A 22704-nucleotide genomic window follows, 5' to 3' on the forward strand; every position below is an offset into this window, starting at 1 on the left:
ATCAAAGTACAACATTATAGGTCTCAGTCAGCATGGCTTTACACCAAAAAGATCTACATCCACAGCAGTACTCGTTCTAAGCCAAATTCTCAACACTGCTCTTCAGAACAATAATGTAGCCGTAGTAGTATATTTAGACATAAAAAAGGCCTTCGACACAGTTAATTATGCCAAATTATTGACTAAACTTTACAATTATGGCTTTAGGGGTAAGATACATGAATTGCTCACCGGTTATTTATCTGATCGCAGACAATGCGTGAAAATTAAGAACTTCATATCTGGCCCACAAACAGTATTAGCCGGGGTACCTGAGGGCTCAGTATTCGGGCCCACTCTATTCTCCTTGTACATAAACGACTTTTCATAAATTTTGGAACACTCACAGGCATTATTGTACGCTGATTATACAGCCCTTATTTTCACAGCAGCGACGATCGAAGAAATTCAGCCTAAAATAAACCACGATCTCACAAGTGTACTAGCATGGTTCAACAACAACCATCTCTCCCTTAATCTTGATAAAACTAAATACACGATCTTTCACTCTAGGCGAAAGCAATTAGGTTCCAATTTGTTATCTATTTCCTTAAACAATAAACAACTTCAGCATGTATCTTCCTACAAGTATTTGGGCATCATCTTCGAATCGGATATGCACTGGAAGTCGCAAATCCAACATGTCTGTTCAAAGCTAGCTTATGGGTGTCATGTTTTACTAAAAGCTCGCGAATGTTTTGATTCGGCCATACTACGGATATTGTACTTCGCTTTTGTCCATAGCCACTTGTGTTAGTGCCTGGAATCCTGGGGCGGCACATATATCACATATCTGGAACCGGTTATTCTGACACAAAAGCGCGCGTTAAGAATTATGACGTTTTAAAATTCAATAGGACCTAGCAGATCTCGTTTCCAGCTAACACGAATATTACCCTTTACCCTTGTGTAGAAGCAAAAAATTACTCTAACAATTCATAATACAGTGCAACATAGCGATTCGTTGCCGTCGAGTATATTTTTCTCCCATAAAGTAAACACCAGAGCTGCAACTAATAACCAGTTTAATTTGCCTGTTTCCGTAACACCTATGGACAAAGATTAATTCAATTCAATGCGCCCATATTTGTAACAGTATACCTAATAACGTCAGTAATAAAACTAACTTCTCTCTAGCTTTAAAACTGCATCTAATAAGTGTGTATAAATAATGATCAATTGTCTTTTTATTAATATGTTACGCGTATGTTGATTATGTATCGTAGAAATTTGGGCTTGTTGGTACATAACTTTCAACCATATAGCACAAAAGACAAGACACACAGACAAGTTGCCATGTGTGTCTACTTGTCTGTCTCTTGTCTTTTGCGCTATATGGTTGAAAATTGATTATGTATGTTATGATATACGATGTGTCAAATATTTTGTTGTGATGGGTTAAACGTTTGATATGTTCATTTTCCTGCTTTTTACTAACCATGGTGTTCGTTTTTGCCAAGTAAAGATAGCGTATTTAGTATTGGACCCACGAATAGCCAATTGGCTAAGGGTCCAAACACTGTCTTGAATATTTTTGTAACTGTATTAGGTGAATAAACTGAACTGCACTGAACTGAACTGAATACTATACTGAACTTTGCCAAACGACAATGACGCCAGCATATCCGCCTGCAATTGAAGCTCTGGATTGTCCTGTGACATGTTCTCACGTAGTTAGCATAGCGTTTTCTGCGCTTGTATGGCAATTCCTGACATTCAAACGGTCACACACCTGCAAAACATTTGTCAATTTAAAATTCCCTCCGACGACTTTTCACGCATACCTTTCTTTGCCAAGTAGCTCCCTCAGCCAGGACCGTGCAACGCACTGTATTTCCATAAAATGCAGATATTGCGGAAGACCAACTTCAAATCGCTATAATACCGTAAATGAAGATTAATGGTCAAAATAAAGTTTATAAGAAAATACAAATATATAACAAAAAATGGCGAACCGTACAACACCCTGCATTTCAACAAAAATTTAGATATGCGGGAAGTTCATCCGTACTCGTAATGTCAGCGGAGGTGATACAAGGTTAACCGAAATTTTGAAAACCGAACGGATATGAAAAATATAACAAAATTACTGCCAGCGGCATAACTTTTAACGGCCTGCATTTTCAGAATATTGAATTTCGCGGAAGTTACATCTGTATTTGTTATAATAGAGTGAATGAGATTAGGTTGTCGAAGGAAAACTTCAAAACCAAAAATCAATAAAAATATTTAAAAGTCACAAAATGGCTCACCATGTAATGCTCTTCGTTTCCACAATGATGCAGATTTAGCGGAAGTTTCGCCTGTAATCGTTTTAATAGCGTAAACCGAGCCATCTAAACAAGCAATAGTTTGAAAAACTGAAAAATCAAAAAATATAAACAGAACTTGGAAAATGCTGAAAGGTGTAACGCCATGTATTTCCACACTGATGCAGATTCCGCCGAGGTTCTATCTGTAATCGTCATATAACTGTAAATAAAAATAATTCGTTGAACAGAATTTCGAAGATATATGAAACAAAACAATAACTAAAAAAATGCCGATAATGACGAGATGTGCAACGTCTTCAATTTACAATAGAATCAGAAATCAGAAAATCTTTATTTCATGAAAAAAATGAGATACAAAAAATAGGTGAGAAATCATCTGGATCCATAGCCGACATGGCTAGTAATGGATCCATAACATAATATACACAAAAAAACACAATCCAACGCAATATTGCAAAGATAAAATACAATGTGCACGAGAAAAATATATTGTGCAAATTTAACACAGTGAAGCATAAAGCTCAGACATGAAGTATTTTTTAACGAATGAGTACTATGTCTGTTTCGTTTTAATTCGACTGGTATATTATTTAATAGTTTGGCTCCCAAGAGGGAAATGGTACGGCGACCATATACATTGTGTATTTTTGGTAAAGTTAAGTTGCATTGGTGGGCGTGTCTGGTATCTAATTTGGGTTGTATAAAATTGAATGACCGGTTAGGTGTGTTTACCATTTTTGGGCCAGTAATGTTGTCTTGAAGTCGCTTGCTACAATAAATGGCATGATATTAAGTTTTGAAAAGATCGGGGATGATGGTGCAGTGGTAAGGGCGTACGTCAATATTCTAATCGCTCTCTTTTGGAGTTTCGCAATAATGTCACTATATGACGCATATGTGAATCCCCAAGATTCTATACAGTACGTAAGGTGAGAGTGGAAAATACTATGGTACAATAATAGTAGGGTTTTACTGTCAGAGTGTTTCTGTGCTTGAAATAATGTGTAGCAACCAAAGACAACATTTTGCTAAGTGTTTCTATAGGGGGTGCCCAGTTTAGCGACTTGTCAATTATTACTCCTAAATATTTGTGTTGCTCAACCTTACTAAGTGCGGTATTTCCCAAGAATAATTTGCAATCTACTGTTACGTTTTTTCGATTAGAGCAGAAGACTATAAAATTTGTTTTTGTAATGTTGAGAGCTAACTTATTACTGGTAAACCACTTCAATATATTACGCAATTCTAGGTTGGCTAAAGTTTCGGCTTCTTTTAAATTGCGATCAGAGAAGAGTAAAGCTGTATCATCGGCGTAGATAGTGGTTTCGGCGAGTCTTAGCGAATTTGGAAAGTCATTGATAAATAGAGAAAATAATATGGGACCGAGTACAGACCCCTGGGGTGCACCAGCTTTGACAGCTTTAAAGTCAGATTTGCTGTCAACTATCTGCACGAACTGTTTCCGGTTCGTCATGTAGCTGCGAAAAAAGTCTAATGCTGGCCCTCGAAACCCATAACGGTCGAGTTTTTGCAAAAGAAGGTTGTGGTCGGCGGAATCGAAAGCCTTTCGAATATCAAGAAATATGCCTATTGTAACACGATTATTATTTAGGGCTTGGTTAATTACTTCTGTAACTTCACCAACTGCCGTTGTGGATGAGTAATTTATTCGGAAGCCGTGTTGTTTCGTTGTTAAGATATGGTATTTTTCAATGAATTTCATTACCCGCTTTGCTATTAGCTTCTCAAACAACATATTAATACACGATAAAATCGTTATAGGACGGTAGTTTTCAATTAGGTTTGGATCACCTCCTTTATACAGGGGCACTACTCTCCCAATTTTTAGCTGCTCGGGGTACGCTCCAGTCAAAAAAGATTTATTAAATATTTTTTCCAGTGGGTAGCACAAAGTGTCAATGTTTTGTTTTAATATCGATATTTCGTCATGACCCATTGCCTTGTTTGATTGCATATTTCTACTCACATCGATTATTTCTGAGGCGGTTATCTTTCTGAAAGCGAAGCTGTTAATAATCGGCGGAGGTAGCATGGCGGTTTGTTCATCGCTGAAGGTATTAGTTATCTGGTTGCTTATATTAACAAAGAAATCATAGAACTGCGTAGCAAGGGTAGCATGGTCGCAGTTTAAAACACTCAAAGCAGGAAGTGTGCTAAGCTTGTGTGAAGGCTTTATAACAGAGTTTATGATGCGCCAGATTTCTTTTGAGTTGCCGCTGATGCGCCAGATTTCTTTTGAGTTGCCGCTATTTTTTAGTATTAATTTAGTATAATATTCTTTTTTCTGCTTGCGTATCAGTGAAAAGAGACAGGTTATGCAGAATTCTTTATTGTTCTTTGTAATAATTATTATCTTTGTGTTGTTTCATTTTACTCAACCAGTGATCTCTCTTTTTAATCACTTGAAGTAAGTCAGTTGTCATCCAGGGACAAATGGGAGTTGAGAAGTGCAATGCTTTACGAGAGCTGTTCGCTGTTTTGATGCAGCTTTGTTGTAATGTTTTAGAAAAACTTTCATACAGTAAGTTAATATCAGTATCGATATCTTCGTTAAAACTTCTTTGTTGCATTATTGTTCTTGTTTTTACATAGTCCCATTGTTGTGATTTATGTATTGTAGATTTAACTCTCGAAATTTGACTGTTTGGGGCAATGATGTAGGTAGGATAATGGTCCGCGATATTTTCCGCAATAACGCCCGCTTCAGTCGAGTCCGGACAAAAATTAGACAGAATGTGATCGATGATCGAGGAAGAGACGTCAGTCACTCTAGTCGGGCGTGTAATGTGGTTTTTAAAGCCGTATGAGTAGAGCAAGTTTTGATAATCAGTACTTGAACAATCTGCTGTGTTAATGTTGAAATCACCGCAAATTATCACCTTTGTGTTCATGGTAGCAAAGTGTTGCAATATTTCTTCAAACCTTTTTAGAAAAACCTGTCTTCGTGAGCCAGGTGGCCTGTAGATCACACCGATTGTAATCTCTGCATCGAGCTCGACAAACATCATTTCGTATTCACTTTTTGTTTCCGTTATGTCATTTAGTTCCTTAAATTTTATTGCATTAGACAAGTAAAGTGCAACACCACCTCCTCTCGAATGGGTTGTTCTAGGTAGTGAAAGGAAATTATAATTAGGCATGTTGATAAATTCTTTTTCTTTCAACCATGTTTCCGTTATGGCTATTGTGTTGCATGGAAACGTGAGCCGAGACACTAAGGTTACTAAATAATCAAAATGTTTGTTAAGGCTTCTAGCATTTCAATGAAGAAGGTTTAAAGTGCTGTAGCTAATGTTCGCCATAGCAGTTGTCGGTTTGCCGTTAACGCTAAATGGGTGTTCACACTATTTTGGCTAAGTCGGCCCGAGTAGCAATGTGAACTACACTGGAGTTCTCTGTCTTCCTAGCAAGTATCTTAGATTCACCCACCCATACGAACTTCCATTTCTTTTCTTTCTTTTTGGGGATGGCCATGCCGAGCAGAACTTTGTATTCGGGACACAGGTGCTTGTTCACATATATTGGACATGTTTCGGCGAAACCAATATCGCTAGTCGTTAGCCTTTTCTTCCTTGCGGCCTGCAGTAGCTTATCTCTGGCTGACCGTGACCCAAACCTAACAATTATGTTAGTATTGGTCGGCTCTTTCGTGGGCACGCGGTGAACTACGTCTATGTCTGACGGCTCCAGCTTCGCTTCCACTTTGTCTCCTATTCTCTGGAGGATTTCTACTAGCGATTCCTTAGGTTCCTGTGGGATGCCCTTTATTTCAATGTTTTGCTTCCTAGTGAACTGCTTTAGTTGCGTCATTTCTGTTTGCATGTCACTCACGTATCGCTCAAGTTCTTCCTTTTCTATTTTGAGTGTGGCGTGCTCTTTTTTCAGTGAATCAAGCTCCTGTTTCGTTTTCCGCAGTTCTTCAAAAGTCTTGTTCATGTTGTCCATACCCCGCACTACGTCATCAAGCTCTTTTTTGACGGAAGTGTTCTCGTCTTGCATTTCTTTTCTTAAAGCCGCATTTCCGTCGATAACAAAATTCAACACCTCTTTTATCGACGAGGGGGCCTTCTCCGCCATTACAACAACGAGAGCTCCAATCTTGTCTAAATAAATAAATTTAAGAAAATCCTGCTCCACAAACCTGCAAGAGCGTAGGAGAGTGATTAGCGCTGTCCGCAGCGGTGCTTCCTAGCTTGGATCGCTCGTTGTAGTGCCGGCTCCCCGGTTCGGCATGTCCTTTTGTACTCGCCTGTCGCCGCTTGTCCTCTTGTGCGCAGCCGCAGATGCAGATTTTTCAAAAGTAACACCCTTAATCGTAACCTGTAAGCTATAGAAACCTGCAATCGATAAAACCAGCCCTTCCAACCAGCTGCGATACAGATGGCGGAGATTTGCTCCAAAAATTCATGATTCTACATCATGGTGCTCCTCGTCAGCAATTCACTCACCGAGGACAAAACTTACTCTCGCGAGTAGTGGAAGAAACCCTCTACTCCTGCGCCACCACGCGCAAACTTACGACTTCCTACTATCCTTGTACCAACAGTCTTACCCTTAAAGGAAGTTGAACGGATATTCTTTCTATGCACTGTTCTGATGACCGTCCAGACGGCGACATTGCTCTGTCTTGTATCGGTTTTGCATATAATTCCTCCCGTACGATAACGCCAGATTTTCTGCTTTCTACCTCCTTTTTAGTCGAGAGCTGACTAGATACCCCGCGATACCTCACACAAAGAGAAGGCCCCTCATCGTGGATATGCGCCAGACGCCATCACCGGCCTCTCTTTTTCCGCTACATATTCCAACCAGGTTCACTACATACAAGGATTTTCAAAATTGCCCTAATACTAGTTAATAATCTACTTATCTGCGGTCATGCCAACATGCTACAAATTAGTCCGTATATATCTCAATTTGTTGTATTTAAGGCTAATCATCGAAATACTGCTTTGATTCCTCAAAATCAAATTTTAGAGCACCGCGTAACAGCAACCAACAGATTACCATTTCGAGGTGTTCGCTTCATACAAATGTTTTCAAAATTGTTAATATACAGTGGAAGCCCGCTGATACGTCCCAGGACTTACAACGACCCGCTTCTTACGACAGATCACTGCAGTCCCGGCAAACTCCCACAGTACAAACCCCAATGATATGACTCGGGTACACGCGGACCTCTTCATACGACGAACTCTGGCGTAGATAAACCGGCATTTTCCCTATATTTTACACCGCTTCCCCACCTCTCCCCGACCTTATCTATTCTTGACCCCCGTTTGACGCTGCTTGATATGCAAAGGTCTGCCGGCAGGCGAGCAACCTTGCTGAACAGACGCAAGCAAGCAGGCTGGTACTCGTGAGCGGGAGTTACCCTGCGACGGCCCCACGCGGCCGCTGTATTCCAAAGCGCGAACCGCGAGGATTCAACGTTCAGGCGGCTGGCTTACCGTAAATTTCATTCTACCGCCGAGCCGCTTATGAACGCGTAAACACGTACGACGCAACCCACAGGCGATGACCGTACCGCCGCTTTCCCCACCCGCTCGATCCAAGTTTCTTCCTTTCCAAACGCTCTCTCATCGTATATCTCTACTCTCTGCTTATCAGTCTCTTTAAAAGCCGCGTTGCCACTCAACTCCTTTCTTGGATAGCGTACGTCAATCACGCAGCGCCGCCGCAAGGGTGGAGACACGTATACTTTGGCCCCGCCATTTTGGGTCCCTTGCTGGTTGCCGCAATAAGCTACTGTGGCAAGCCCGTTCTATAATTTTAGCCGCCATGCGGTTTATTCGTGAAGTTGAAATCATCTTAACCATTTCGCGTGGCTGGGTCTTCTAAGAAACAAAAACAGCTATGTGTTGAGCACTTTGACCCAGTAGCCACGGCATGGAACCATTCAAAGGGTGTCTTCACCCTGTACGGCAATGCCGCTGTTATTTTTACCTCCGCCTTGTACTATCGTTCCTTTTTCTTTGCCTTAGCAGTTTCACACTCGCCTTTTCCCTTCTGGATTTGTTCGACCTTATCTCGCGCGGAGGAGGCGCGGAGTGGCTGGCTATGACTATCGCAGGACAGCACGGGTGTCGGGTGGTGCGCGGCGCTTGGCTGGCGGGCTAGCTGGACGCCATGCAGGGGAGGGGGACACAACAAAGGCGTTGCTTTTTTTTACTCGGCATTTTAGCTAAAGGTTCACAAATCACACGAGAAAGCTCTTAATATTGTAGTTTAGATACGTTCTTTGCGCGCCTGCCGTGTGAGACCGTCTGCTAGGTCGGCATTTACCCGCACCCCGGTCGTACAAAACCCCGGCCATACGACGCTTTCTCGCGGTCCCTTGAAAGTCGTATTATCGTAATCCCACTGCAGTAGTTATTATTGCAGTTCACTAGCGTCATAACAACATGCTACAAATCAGTCCATAGAAATCTAAATTTGTTGTATTTAACGCAAATCAACAAAACACTGCTTCACTTCCTTACAAATAAATTTCGTAGCAGCCAGTAACCGCAACTAACAGCTTAATATTTCGAGGTGTTCAGTTTTACTCTAACTTGAAGTATGCTCTTCATTTATCTTCACGTGCTGTGACATGCTACCGCACGTGAGGTTGCCGAGGCTTTTTCATAAAAAAGGGGGCCCATGTGCATAAGTGTACCGTCGCTTTCAATCTGTAATAAGGAAATTGCATTTCTACAAAATTTTCTTACGTTTGGAAGATGCCCGCGATGTATCTTTTTCCCTTCCTGTTTTTCTTCAGTGCATATATATGCTCGTACTATTCGAAATGAACTCAGTTGTTAGTGCCACCGTCCTCGTTTTTTTTTTGCACTAACTCTACTATTCTGTAAATAGATCGTTCATAATCATTCATTGTAACTGTTTCGTGTTAGCGCGACCGCCGCTGATAGTGAAGCCAAGCCTTGACGAGAAGAACCCTTCGGTTTATTCGGCGGGCAGTTTTATGGCATACACGCCTTTGTTATTAGGGCATCATGTTTAGCCTGATTTAGTACTTTTTCTTTATTAAGCTTTTTTCATAAAAGTGTGCCTAACATAACCTAGAAAGAGGTTCGATCAATGCTACTTTCACATATAATTATGTGAGTGGGAAAAAGAACGTAGCTGCTATAGCCCATTTCACACTTCTCTAATCGTAACAGGGTGTCCAACCGTAATTTTTTCGGGTTCGGTTCGGCCTCGGGTTAGAGTCCATGGTGTTCACTTCAGGAGCACGATTCCGTTTGGTTTGAACCGGTTTGAACCGGATGAAATGGGTTCAAAAGGGTTCGGAGAAAAAAACCGCAGCAGTGTTTTTTGTACTAATTTTTTTAGAGCTGGGTTTTCATTTCGTTGTGACCTCGGTTTGAAAACACATTCATATTGTACGTTACTTGTGCAAATCGTTTCCACTGGGCGTTTCAAAAAGACCCTGCAACCCTCTTTTCAACTTTTTTTCGAAATCTGAAATGCTTCCAGAACGTAGTCAACCAACACATCCAATACTTATATTAGATGGCCACGAAGCACATTATCCCAAAATTACTGCTCTATGCCTGTAAGGTAACTTGGAAACTTGCTCAAAAGATTTTTCTTTCTTTTCCATCGTCGACCGTCGGAATTACGTCATTACAGCGGTGGAGCGGGTATTGGCTGGCTTTCTTTCAAATGCAACTGCAGGAATGAACGCATTCGATGGGCACCTAAAAAGTAAAGATGCCTGCACTATATAAGCAGCGCAAGGCTTGAACCATAGCTAAGCTGGGGGAGTTCTTTCTTTCTGTGTAAGCACTGAGGGACACACCACCATGTGTTCCATTAGGCTTGAAATTGTTTGTTTAAATGTTACGTTGTCGCGTTTCACTCTGCTATCTGCCCCTTCTGTGGTGCAGACTGCACTCTTTTTCACATGAATGGTAGAGGCCCCTATAACCTCTCCCCAAACAGAATCTGTATACAACTCTCCCAGGCTCTAGAAGCATGTCCTGTCCAGCTATTACCTGTCTTACCAGCTTCGGTTGGTGGTGCAGGCTGTAGCGGCTGGCAAAGCCCATGTGGTCCTGGACTGATGACGGAACCTCCTAAAGACGCCATAAAAACTTGCTGCGCAATAAAGATCTTAATCCTTCCACTCCTCATGTGTAGTAATAGTCATCGTCATACCCGTCAATATTGTCTTCTTCCTCGTGCATGACTTGCGGGCCAGGATCCTTTCTTCCACAGCCTTTATATTTATCCTAAACTGGAAGGCGTCAGCACGCGCTAGAACCCGCGGCAACCAGCTCCGTGAACCGGGCGGCGGAAGAAGCTGTCCTGTACACCCCCCTTGAGGTGCGGACGAACGTGAACTGTTTTCTTGGTATTATTTTTTGCGAGCGCCACGAGCAAGCCTCGACGATGCCGCGTGCTCCTCAAAAGGCTTGAGCTCATATGCGCGGTAAACGGTAGAAGTAACAGTGACTCACTGTTACTTCTGGGTTACTTACTTACTGTGACTTACTATTATTTCTGTGAGTCACTGTTACTCACAAGGTAACAGTGACTCAGAGTGACCGGCGACAACCGCTCCGCTGTTAAACATGGTGCAGGAAGTACTAGCCGCACAAGAATGGAGAAACAAAGAAGATGAGTGTCAACCTAGCTTATTACACTTTTGCTACGTTTTCTAAGGTTCTGCTGTGCTTTGCTAGTTTCTTTAGGTTTTGTTATGTTCTTTGTCGGCTAGGCTAAGTGTCAAGAGGTGAGGGCAAGTTTACACAGATTTTATTAGGCCATTCCGGTCGGTCCCCAACACTGACAGCGAATCCCAGGGGAGAAGAAGCTAGGTCAACAGTCACCTACACTGTTTCTGCAGCCGTGCACCACTAATGCAAGCAGCGCCAATTTATTTTCGCCTTTTTGGTGCCCAACAAAGACTATAACCTTCAAAACGGTATAGTAAAGGTGGCGCGTACGCATATGCCTCTTGTGCTCACACTCTAGCACGTGCGAAAGCCGGATTTGCTGTTATAACACCCTTTCTGCGGTGGTGCACAATTTACAGACAGCGCAAGTTTTGTTGTTAATATTTTTTTTTACTAACACCAAGCTCAGGCTTAATCAGATCCGCTGTTAAAAAAAATCGCTTTTGTAGAATTCAAATTTGGCGCCCTTGGAAGACCGCCTCATAGTCTCTACAATGGCAGAAAGAGGGCGCCAGGAGTCCGCTAAAAGTAGGAGTTCCTGTATAAACGTCCCCCTCGCGATGGGCACGATCAAATGCAGAGAATTTGCGGGGGCGCACGACGTTAAGTAGTTTGCGTTACGTTATTGTTGTTGCACTTGTGGCAACTGCTGACGAGAGAGCGCTCGTCAGCAGTAATTTGAATGAGTCAACGATATAAGGCGCGTTAGTAGCGTCCCATTCTGTGTCGGCTTTGTGGCGCAGTGGGTAGAGCAGCATGTACATTGCGCTCCGCCCGCAGGGTCGAGGGATCGAAACCTGGCGCCGGATAGTAGTTTCTTTTTTATATAGTAGGAACAACGACGGTGCGGACTACGGACGTCAACGCGGGTGACATCGTGAGTTTTACTGAAATGCTCTGCATTTAAAAGCCGCAACAGCAATGCAGAAAAGGTGGGCGCATCTGCTACAACGAGCAAAGCAGGCAGTGCCGCTGCGTGGTGCGATCGCTAGAGCTTTCGCAGTGCTTTCCGACGCGGAAGAAAGAGTGAAAGCTTGTATCGGAAGTTTCGCAGAGTTCCTTTAACTGCACAATTCACTGCAAGATGTTTTCCATGAGAGGTCAACGATTACGACATTATTGAAGCGATATATTTATCTTAATAAAATGTAGTGGGCTTAGTGACACCGCCCGGAGCGCAATGCCTGCGCATGTAATCTTCATGGTCCAGGTTTTTCTGGGTGCTCAAGAAAGCAGCCATGGCATATTTCTGGCGCCTGCTGGCCCCGTGGCGTCAGCGACCGGTGTAGTATCGCACAGTCAATTGCCTTGTGGTATCTTGCTGTTGCTTACAATGACGTCACCGCAGCCGCAACACATGGACGTCGTACCTCCTGCTTGCTTATCGGATCAACCCTTTGGCCAGCCAGCGACACCTACAACGTCCTCCGAGCCGCATAAAATTTTGGCAGCACGCACCTCTCAAAGACATCAGTGGGCTTGGTGGCACCGCCCGAAGCTCAATGCTTACGCATGTACTCTTCATTGTACAGGTTGGTGAAAAGTCGCATTACGTCAGCTCCGTAAACAGCAACTGCTTGTGTTTTGTGGTGCTGCTGAGCCCCCGGTGTGCTTTCGCTTCTTGTATGAAGTGCGTCAGAGTTATTCTTTTGCTGCTAAAACTTAGCGGTGATTTAGGAGTATCCTGGCCTCGACAAATAAGAAAAGATGGCCAAAACTATTTCACACAACCAAGCATCGCAGTGCGCATCACACACGGCATTGAAAGACTTCCAGCAGAGACTTTCAGAGGTAGAAGCGCCACTCTTATAACTTAAACAGTCGGGTGACAAAATAAGTAAATGTGAAGAATACGTTAAAAAAATTCCCCCGCACCTCCCCGAGGGGGATTGTGAGGATGCAGAAATGCATTGGGTGCACCGATGAGTGTGATGCGACAAATGGCGAAGAGAGAGGCGAGAGTGTGAGCGTAATTATTTATTTTTTCTTTTCCCACACGCGTCATTTACGCTTCATTATAGAGAAGCGTCTTCGAGACCGCGTTGAGCGCAACCGCCAACTGCAGAGGATCGTTCACGTCAAAGTCGTCGGGAATCATTTTGAGCTCACCGTCAGCATCATCGACGTCGTCTTCCTGCGGTTCCTCTCGTTCGCCGCCGTCATTGAAGTGATCGAGCCGACTTCAATCGACCCGAACGTTGATGGCGCGATACAGCGGGGTATATTCCAGGTGCTTGAGCCAAGCCAGGATGTTGCCGCGCTTCACCAACCCGCGCTTGTACGTTGCCGGACTCATCAGCCTCCGCTTGATGTGAACGTCGAACGCAACGTCCTCGGGTACCATGCGAGGAAGGCACCGCACAACCTTCGATACGTCGATGGGCACGTTCACCGCCTGTCCCTTGATTCCAAACTGCCCGTTGCCTCGAGTCAGCCGCCTGATGCTCATGAAGGGCAGTCGAGGCGCGATAAGCCGCTCTTCGACCGGGTTCAGATCGGGAAGATGCGCCGGCCGAGGAGGATAACGGTAGCCAAAACTCACGCAGCCCTCCTCTTAGCAGCTTTGTCTTCTTCTCCCTTCTTCTTCTTCAGCGGTTCCCCTACGGGAAGATGACGATGGTGGTTGAACGTGAAGCTATCTCGTGATGGATTGTTTGGTTGGCCAATCACTAGGGGCATCATGCCACAATCATCATCAGACGCACTGCGGACGCCGGCCAACGTACGCAAGACAACCCCCGGCTCTAATGCATTTCTGCATAAAATGGCAGCGTCTCCACTCCGTGGATGATGGCGAGGGTTCGGAGTACGGGGACGCTAAATGACATCTAATTTGCGCCGAGTTGTATCCGATTTGCGCCCCCGACCGTCATTTTATTTGAGCTTTGAGTTGCACCTTTATTATTCCTCAAATAAAACTGCAACTCAAGGCTCAAATCAAATTACTCTTGATTGTCGCTTGATGCTGGTGTGGATGAACGCGGACGGACATTGGGAGCTCCTAAGGTACTCCGCACCGTTACAGGCGAGGAAGTAAGCCGTTTGACTCTAGGGTTTTAACTCATGGTCGTAGCCCAATGGGTAAGAAGGCTGGCACTAACTCTGTCTGGTCGACCAGAAAAAGGCTCTAATCATGCCGGTTCCTGTAATTTTTTGCGATTGTAAATGCTATGCCCACGGACGCGGGCGCACATTGTGCCGTCCTAAGGCACTCCGCACCTAAAAGGAATGTGAAGAAGTTGCCCAACTCAACAGAAAGGTAGATTATTTTGAAAATGGAATCCGTAGGAACAACATTGTAATTTTTAGAATAAACTAGGTTGTTGATGAAAAAAATGTTGGTCTCGAACAGCGAATTGCGAGAGCAATATTTCGCAACGTACAAGGCGTCCAATTAAAATCTATTGAACTTGTACATCGCATTCGAAAGAAACATAACAAATGAGCGCGCCCCGTCATTTTAAGGTTCCAAGACTTCACGGAAAAAAATGGCGGCCCTACGCAACTGCAATAAATTCAAAGGCACGAAGTCGAGTGTATCTATTTCTGAGGACTTTTCAAGGCTGTTCGGGTACCACGTGGTGAAGTATGGCAAGCCGCTAAAAGTGAGCGTGCAAGGAGGAATATTGTGACACTTGTTTTCGACAAACTGAAAGTGAAGGACGATATACACTTGGAATATCGCCGAAAATAAGAGGGTGCTATTAGGCGGTGAGCAGCGCAGTGAGGCCATAGCTGCATCTAGCCAGAATGCGTGACACAACCGGAAAAATATGACGCAGTGTATGCTATTGCTTAACGCAAGAAGCATGGTTAGCAAAACGGACAAGAACTCTTGTTGATGTACAACCCTGATGTAGTCATAATCACGGAGACATGATTGCACGCTGATATGCATGATTCCGAAATTCTGCCTGCAATGTATCCCCTTCTTCGCTCAGATCGTGATGGGCGTGTTGGTGGTGTGGGAATAGCTATTAAACGCGGAATAAATTTCCGTAGGAATCAAGGCATACAAAATCATGAAAGCACCTGTTTCACGCTCAAAATGAATGTTTCAGCGCTACTGATAGGCGGCATTTACCGGCGTCCTAACGCCTCTTGTAACAATCTTAATCAACTTCATGAATTGCTAAATAGTATGATGTCTCATACAAAAAAAGTCGTACTTACCAGTGACTTCAATCAACCAGGTATTGATTGGACGAACTTTTCAACAAGCACCAAGGAGGCAGTTAGGTGCCAACTACTGAAGAATACCGCATTTAGCTTTTCCTCATTGCAAATAGTTCAACAGCCCATCCGAATCCAATGTTCTTCTCTTCTCCACCTCTCCCGTACATCAGAATTTATAGGCCCCCAAATTAGTGTCGAGAAGGGTGTCTGACTATAAACTGCTAATAAGAAAGCTATTTCTTTACGGTTCTAGATTAAGACGTGACAGGCACAATTTAAAAACAGTAGGTAAACTGTACAACAGAGCAGATGATGCAACCATTGTCGATTACCTAGACAGACTGTGGGACGAATTCTCACATAACAGTTGTGACACAGTGATAAATTGATGGTTCCAATTGAAACATGCCATTAAATATTGCGAGGAGAATTTCATTCCGTCGAAAACAAAGAGAACAAAATGTGACACACCCTGGGTAACAGGTGACATTATTCATCTCAAAAGAAAAGTTAAAAAAATGTGCAAACGTAGAGATAACCCCGCAATCATTCGTCAACTTTTTAAAGAATTGCGCTCTAAAATAAAAAAGCCAGGAGCTACTTTTTCCCCACAACCCTAATTAGCTTTATGAATCATGAGCCTCCAAAATTTTGGCGCACCTCAGTAAAGTTAGGTTCGTAGAAGAAGGTGGTTGGTGTCGCCGTGGATGGGTGAAAGTAGCCGATGACGCTGACGCAGGAGGTAGATGATGAAGAAAAAGTCTATTTACACCTATTTACAGACGATGAAGCATAACTTAAGACAAGGAAAACTGGATTAAAATTAAAAGGCGCAGCAGCGCACAAAGGGGGGTATTGCGGCACGATCCCTGGTGGGGGCGCGGAGGCCAAAGAGGTGCCAAACCGCCGCACGGTTGGCTTAAAGGTGCGTGGGGTCCTGGCGAAAAGAAACCGCCACGGGAGCGAGTCTTCGTGCGACTGCTCGCAGTCGCAGCTCTCGACAAACTCGTTGAAACATGCGCGAGCAGGGTACAAGCAATGCCGCCTCCCCAGAGCAGCGCACATGCCAATAAGGGTTTTGACCTCCGCTCCCCCCCTGGCCATCCCCGAAGGTCTGGAGGAAAGGAAAGCCTTCCCCGACGCCGCGTAAAAGCCGCCGGGGAGGCCCATACAAAGGGTGTTGACTCGCTGGCGTCGGCGGAGGCCGCCCCGACATTCTTCCACCGGATGGGGAAACACAACAAGGCCACGAAAAGGGAGGGGGGTCATCGGCGCCGTCATCATTACAGCTCCCCTATCAAAAGCCTGTGTCAGGACTGCTTGGACTACTACAGGCTCCAAAACAAAGTGATTACAGCGCTGTAACCCAAACAAACACACACAAAAAAACTGCGAGGAATATCCGTTGAAGACTCCATGCATGCAAGCGAAATTTCCGCTTGCGAGCAAAGCACAAGGTAAAATGCTACGCAAAAGAAATAAAACACGAAGGATGCACAACACTCCAGGGGAACATCATACACCCTGCAAAATACCCGCGTGCGGGATACTGTATACAACAACAAAGGCAACAGTTAGTTTCACTCGCGAGAACAAAGGGAGGAACAAGAGAAAACGGCAGCCACATGACAACGCACTTGCAAAACAACACAAGGTGAAAAGTTACTCTCACTCCTAAGCATAGGATGAAAGGAAGAAAAACAGCAGCGAAATGAAAACCGTATAGGAGCGTTCAATCAGTCCACCGCAGTCCATTCTCTTTTTCACCTATAACACTCGACTTAATCGGGCGCAGCTTCGAGGTGAGAGTCCACACTTCGGTTGTTGCACCAACCGCGGTTTTTGGCGTTCGTTGCAGAGGCGTCAGTCGTTGAAGAAGGTGAGTGCTTTCGTCGTGGAGGTTGGTGAAGAACCCGATGACGCTGACGCAGGAGGTAGATGATGAAGAAAAAGTCTATTTACACCTATTTACAGACGATGAAGCATAACTTAAGACAAGGAAAACTGGATTAAAATTAAAAGGCGCAGCAGCGCACAAAGGGGGGTATTGCGGCACGATCCCTGGTGGGGGCGCGGAGGCCAAAGAGGTGCCAAACCGCCGCACGGTTGGCTTAAAGGTTCGTGGGGTCCTGGCGAAAAGAAACCGCCACGGGAGCGAGTCTTCGTGCGACTGCTCGCAGTCGCAGCTCTCGACAAACTCGTTGAAGCACACGCGAGCAGGGTGCAAGCAATGCCGCCTCCCCAGAGCAGCGCACATGCCAATAAGGGATTTGACCTCCGCTCCCCCCGCCCCCCTTGGCCGTCCCCGAAGGTCAGGAGGAAAGGAAAGCCTTTCCCACCGCCGCGTAAAAGCCGCTGGCGAGGCCCATACTGTCTCATGTGTGGGTGGCAGGAAGACGACACATGAAGTGGCTCAGCCAAAGAAGACCGCCCGCAGCTTTATTCGGCTTGCTTATATAGCCGCATGCGCAGCCAGAGAAGGGAGAGGGTGCGACAGTGGGGCTCGTTATCGGCTTGCGCGCCGCGACAGCCAAGTACGATACATCTATTTTTCTTTACCTGAACAAAACGAACACAATCAGTAAGCAACCACAATTCACAAGTACAGTCAAAAGATTAGACGGAAACTTTCGTCATAACGCAACCTCTTCGGTTCACTGCGTTGACGGGTTGACCTGCGGGTACCGGTTGACGGCCGCCCTTCCGTTGTGGTTCCCGGGGTTCCGGCCGTCTCCCGCGTTTCCTTTTGTAACTCAGGTACTCCAGGCTCCTTGGCTTGCAGGCTCTGAGTGGCGAGACCACATTGATTAGAACCTGGTACTTGATCGCCCTGGCTCACGACTTGCGCGTTGTCACCCTCGGCGTCGTGGCTGTTCCCGTCGTCAGGCATGGCGCGGAATTCTTCCTGGGTTCGAAGCAGGTGCTGTCTGTTCCGTCTCAGCAGCCGTCCATCCTCCGTTTCGACGATGTGGGATCGAGGAGCAACTTCGTGGAGTACTCTCGCCTGGCGTGACCAGTCGTCGTCCCGTATGCGCACTGTCTCTCCTCGCTGCAGTAGTGGCAGTGGCTTGCCTTTGTCCTGATTCTTGTGCTTTACTACGGCGCTTCCGAGTTCCGCTCTATAATCGGGGACGTTGGTGCGCAGTTGCCGTCCCTGTAATAGTTGTGCGGGTGAGTGGCCATCTTCTAATGCAGATACCCGATACGACAGCAGACCTAGCCAAAAATCATCACGCGACTCTGTAGTCTTTTTCAAGATGCGCTTGACTACCTGCACCCCCTTTTCCGCTAATCCGTTGGATCGAGGGAATAGCGGGCTCGAAGTGATGTGCTCGAAGTCATACCGTTTTCCGAAGTCGGCAAATTCTTTTGAGACAAATTGAGGCCCATAGTCTGTGCATACTTGTCCAGGGATTCCATAGCGTGCGAAGATAGCGGACGTTTTCTCTACTACCTCTCGTGCTGTCGTGGTAGCTAGCTTTTCCACCTCCGGAAAGTTGGAGTGCGCGTCGTACACTGTCAAGTATGCGTCACCAGCAAAGGAAAAGATATCGATGCCTACTCTGTACCACGGCTTACTGGGTGTTGGCCGAAGAACAAGTGGCTCGGACTGCTGCTTGTACGCATATTTCTGGCATGCGCTGCATGAACGAATCATCGATTCTATGCTGCCGTCAAGACCAGGCCAGAAAACTAATCCACGCGCTCTTGCCTTGCATTTGTTCTTTCCGAGATGACCGGCGTGTATTTTCTTTAGCATTTGAGCTCTCATGGACAAAGGTATGACAACTTTGCATCCTTTAAGTAATATTCCTTCGATGACTGATAGCTCGGCAGCAAACGGGCGTAATTCCCCTTCAACAGGTCGACATTCGGAAAGCTGCTGCATCACCAAACTTAGGTAAGGATCCGCCACAGTTTCAACTTGAAGACGTCGCTTCGTTGGTGTGCTTACTATTCCGGAGACGACCTGAACTGCGTGGACTTCGACGTCTTCGGTTGTTGCCGGCTCCGAAGCGTAGGCAGGCGCGCGAGAGAGCATGTCAGCCAGGAGCAGGTCCTTGCCAGGAACGAACTGCAAATCATAATTGTACTTGAGCAAGCGCACAAAGAAATGCTGTAGCCTTGATGGCATCTCGCCGATATTTTTTTTTTTTTTTTTTGCAATGGCAAGCAACGGCCGGTGGTCGGTCTCGATAAGAATCTTGCGGCCGTATGTAAACTGGTGGAATTTTTTGCACGCGAACACGATGCCGAGCGTTTCTTTTTCGATTTGGGAATATCGCGTTTCGCTATCAGATAGCGTCCGCGATGCATACATGACTGGGCGCCAGTCATTGCCGTGCTTTTGCAATAAAGAGGCACCTATTCCGATTGCAGAGGCGTCCGCTGCCAGCTTTGTCTCTTTTTTCTCGTCAAAGAAAGCCAACAGCGGGGGGGACGTTAACGCCTCGCATACGGCTTCCCACTCGCGCGCGTGAGCTGTAGTCCACTCGAAAATGATATCGTCCTTCACGAGGCTCCGCAACAATAACGTGTGGTCGCTTAGTCGGGGCATGTACTTGCGGAAGTAATTTACGACTCACATCATTCTCCGTACTGCATTTTTGTCTTCCGGAGGGGGCATAGCTCGGATGCTTTTGATCAAGTCGGAGCTGGGGAGCACACCTTGTGCGTTGATCACGTCACCCAAAAATGTTATTTCGCTCACACCGAAGACACATTTTTCTGGGTTAAAGGTCAGTCCTGCCTTCTCTGCCCTTTCTAGAGCGGCGCGCAAACGTTCGTCGTGTTGAGCTTTGTCAGCTCCCCACACCAGGACGTCATCTACGTACACGCGTACTCCAGGTACACCTTCAAAAATTTCGGACAGCGTTTTCTGAAATACTTCGCTGGCTGATGAAATTCCGAACGGCAACCTTAAAAAGCGGTATCGCCCGAACGGTGTTGCAAACGTGCAGATCCGCGATGTAGCTTCATCAAGTGGTATCTGATGAAATCCGGAGTTTGCATCTAGACGCGAAAAGACTTGGGCCCCTGACAACTCACTTTTTATATCCTCGCGGATGGGCATAGGGTAATGCTCACGTAATATATTTTTGTTCCCTTCTCGTGGGTCCATGCATACTCTGAGCGACCCGTTTTTCTTGCGTACAGCAACCAGTGGACTCACCCATTCAGTTGGTTCTTCTACTTTCACGATGATGGCTGCTTTCTCCATACGGGCGAGTTCGTCACGTAATGGTTCCTTCAGGGCCAGTGGCACTCTCCTTGCTGGTTGCACGACTGGAAGAGCGTCTGGCCGAAGAACCATCTTGTATTTTCTTTTTACGCACCCAGTGCCTCGAGAAAGGCGCGCGAATTCTGTCTCTGGCGCCTCTGCTCCGCTTCGGCTGATAGTATCGACGGTTGCCGGGATAAGGCCGATTTCACGGCAAGTGCTCAGGCCAACAATTGCTTGGCGCCCTTTCTTAGCGATGAAGAAATTGGTTTCTTTCCTTGCGCCGTTTATCTCAAGTGCTGTGGTCGCCACGCCAAGGTGTTTGATTACGGACCCATTGTAGGCGGTGAGCACTGCGTTGCTGTTCTGCAATGCCGCTGTTACTGACATGCGTCTGAAGACGCTGAGCGGAATAAGGTTCGCCTGAGAACCCGTATCTACTTTCACTTCAATTTCGCAGCCGTACGCCTTACCGCGTACTGTCCAATCTTTTCCTGCGTTGTTGTTGATGCCACAGATGCTAACGTCAAGCACGTCGAAATGATCGTCCGCGTCGTTCTCAATATCGTTAACCTGCTTGTTCTTGCAGCAGGACGCAAAGTGATTCATCCTGTTGCATGCGTAGCACACTTTCCCGTAGGCTGGACACTGCCGTGGCGGATGGCTCTTACTACATTGCGTGCAACGATCTCTTTGCTTTTTGCTGTGTTCAGTCCGGCGGGCAAGGTCAACCTGTACGCGCTCACTAGCCCATGCACTATTTTGTTGCTCCGCTGCTTCTGCTGCTTTGCACATATTTTCTGCTTTCTGTAGAGTCAGGTTCTTGTTCCGCAACATTTTTTCTCTGGTGTTCTTGTTATTGGTCCCGAAAACAATTTGGTCCCTTATCATAGACTCTTCAGGGTCCCCAAAATTTCAAAGCTTGGCTTGCGTCCTTAACTCTCGGGAAAATCGTTCGAAAGGCTCTGCCTCATCTTGGACCCTCACGCGGAATAGATGTCGCTCGTAAACCTCGTTTCCTTGCTCGAGACAGTACTCATCAAATTTGCGCACCAGCGAGGGGAAGTCGTCCTTTCGCTCACCTTCATAGAAGGTAAAGTTGGTGAAGATTTCCAGTGCCTCTTCGCCAGCGGTGCTGAGAAGGATCGCTGCCTTGACCGCTTCTGTCCTGGGTTTCTCCGCCGAAGTCGCCGTCAGGAATAGGTCGAGTCGTTGCTTGAAGAGCTCCCAGTTGCGTCTGATGTTTCCAGACAGTTGCAGTGGTCCCGGTGGCTTTATGGCGTCCATTCCTTGATGCTTGTTGCGTTGGCGGTTGCACTTCTGACACCATGTATCATGTGTGGGTGGCAGGAAGACGACACATGAAGTGGCTCAGCCAAAGCAGACCGCCCGCAGCTTTATTCGGCTTGCTTATATAGCCGCATGCGCAGCCAGAGAAGGGAGAGGGTGTGACTCGTTATCGGCTCGTTATCAGTGGGGCTCGTTATCGGCTTGCGCGCCGTGACAGGCAAGTACGATACACATACAAAGGGTGTCGACTCGCTGGCGTCGGCGGAGGCCGCCCCAACATTCCGCAACCGGATGGAGAGACACAACAAGGCTACGAGAAGGGAGGGGGGTCATCGTAAAGACGGGGTTCATCGCCGCTGTCATCATTACAACCTTTCAAACGTTGTGACGCTTTTCAGCAAATAGAGGTCAATGGAAGTGTTGTACAGGATCTTCGTGTTGTGGACAACTCTTTTAACGAGTTTTTCCAGTCCCTCTTCTCCCGCATGCCCGGGTCAGTCTATATCCCATGTTATCACGAGTCTGCGATGCCTGAAATTGTGCTTACAAAACCGGGAATTCATAACTTGTTGTAGAATATTGATATCAAAAAATCTATTGGCAATGACAATATTTCGAACTCATTTTTACGACGATATGCAGAACAACTTGAACCATTTTTATGCTTCATCTTCAGAATTTCACTATCAACGGCTTCGCTCCCCTTAGATGGGCTCTGCGTTAAAATAAAACCAGCTCGCAAGGACGGGAACAAGTTCCTGGTAAATACCTACAGGCGAATATCACATACAAGTTGCTGCTGTAAACGTTTAGAGCATATTATGAAAAGCGCAATGATGACATATGTTGAACAAAACCGTCTATGTTATCATAGACGGCATGTATTCGGTAAAGGGCTTCCGACAGTCGCCCTACTGCTTGAAATCACCTGTGACTTCTCGTCGGCAATTAATTCCAATGAACAAACAGGTGCAATCCTAATGGACCTATCGAAGGCATT

The 22704-nt window shown here is 45.8% G+C and overlaps 1 protein-coding gene across 1 annotated transcript; it reads right to left on the minus strand.

Moving 5' to 3' along the window:
* Nucleotides 1–17550: 17550 nt before the first annotated feature.
* Nucleotides 17551–21780, minus strand: LOC144177937 (uncharacterized). Its single transcript, XM_077705511.1, has 3 exons — nt 20367–21780; nt 19149–19268; nt 17551–18347 (listed from the first exon to the last, which is right to left on the minus strand). The coding sequence occupies exons 1-3, from the start codon at nt 21303–21305 to the stop codon at nt 17802–17804; spliced, it is 1605 nt and encodes a 534-aa protein (XP_077561637.1). The 5' UTR covers nt 21306–21780; the 3' UTR covers nt 17551–17801.
* Between the last annotated feature and the right edge of the window lie 924 nt (nt 21781–22704).

Source organism: Haemaphysalis longicornis, unplaced genomic scaffold, assembly GCF_048455015.1.
Source record: "Haemaphysalis longicornis isolate Haplotype H1 unplaced genomic scaffold, Haemaphysalis longicornis Haplotype H1 scaffold_35, whole genome shotgun sequence".
In the NCBI taxonomy this organism is placed as follows: Eukaryota; Metazoa; Arthropoda; class Arachnida; order Ixodida; family Ixodidae; genus Haemaphysalis; species Haemaphysalis longicornis.

Excerpts from the sequence above, each read along its gene's own strand:
- LOC144177937 (XM_077705511.1), bottom strand. The coding sequence starts at position 21,305 with ATGATAAGGGACCAAATTGTTTTCGGGACCAATAACAAGAACACCAGA. Across the intron at positions 19,269-20,366 it reads TAGAAGAACCAACTGAATGG|TTCGTTCCTGGCAAGGACCT; the intron begins GTGAGTCCACTG and ends TATGATTTGCAG. Across the intron at positions 18,348-19,148 it reads TTCAGGTCGTCTCCGGAATA|GGACGGCAACTGCGCACCAA; the intron begins GTAAGCACACCA and ends CAACTATTACAG.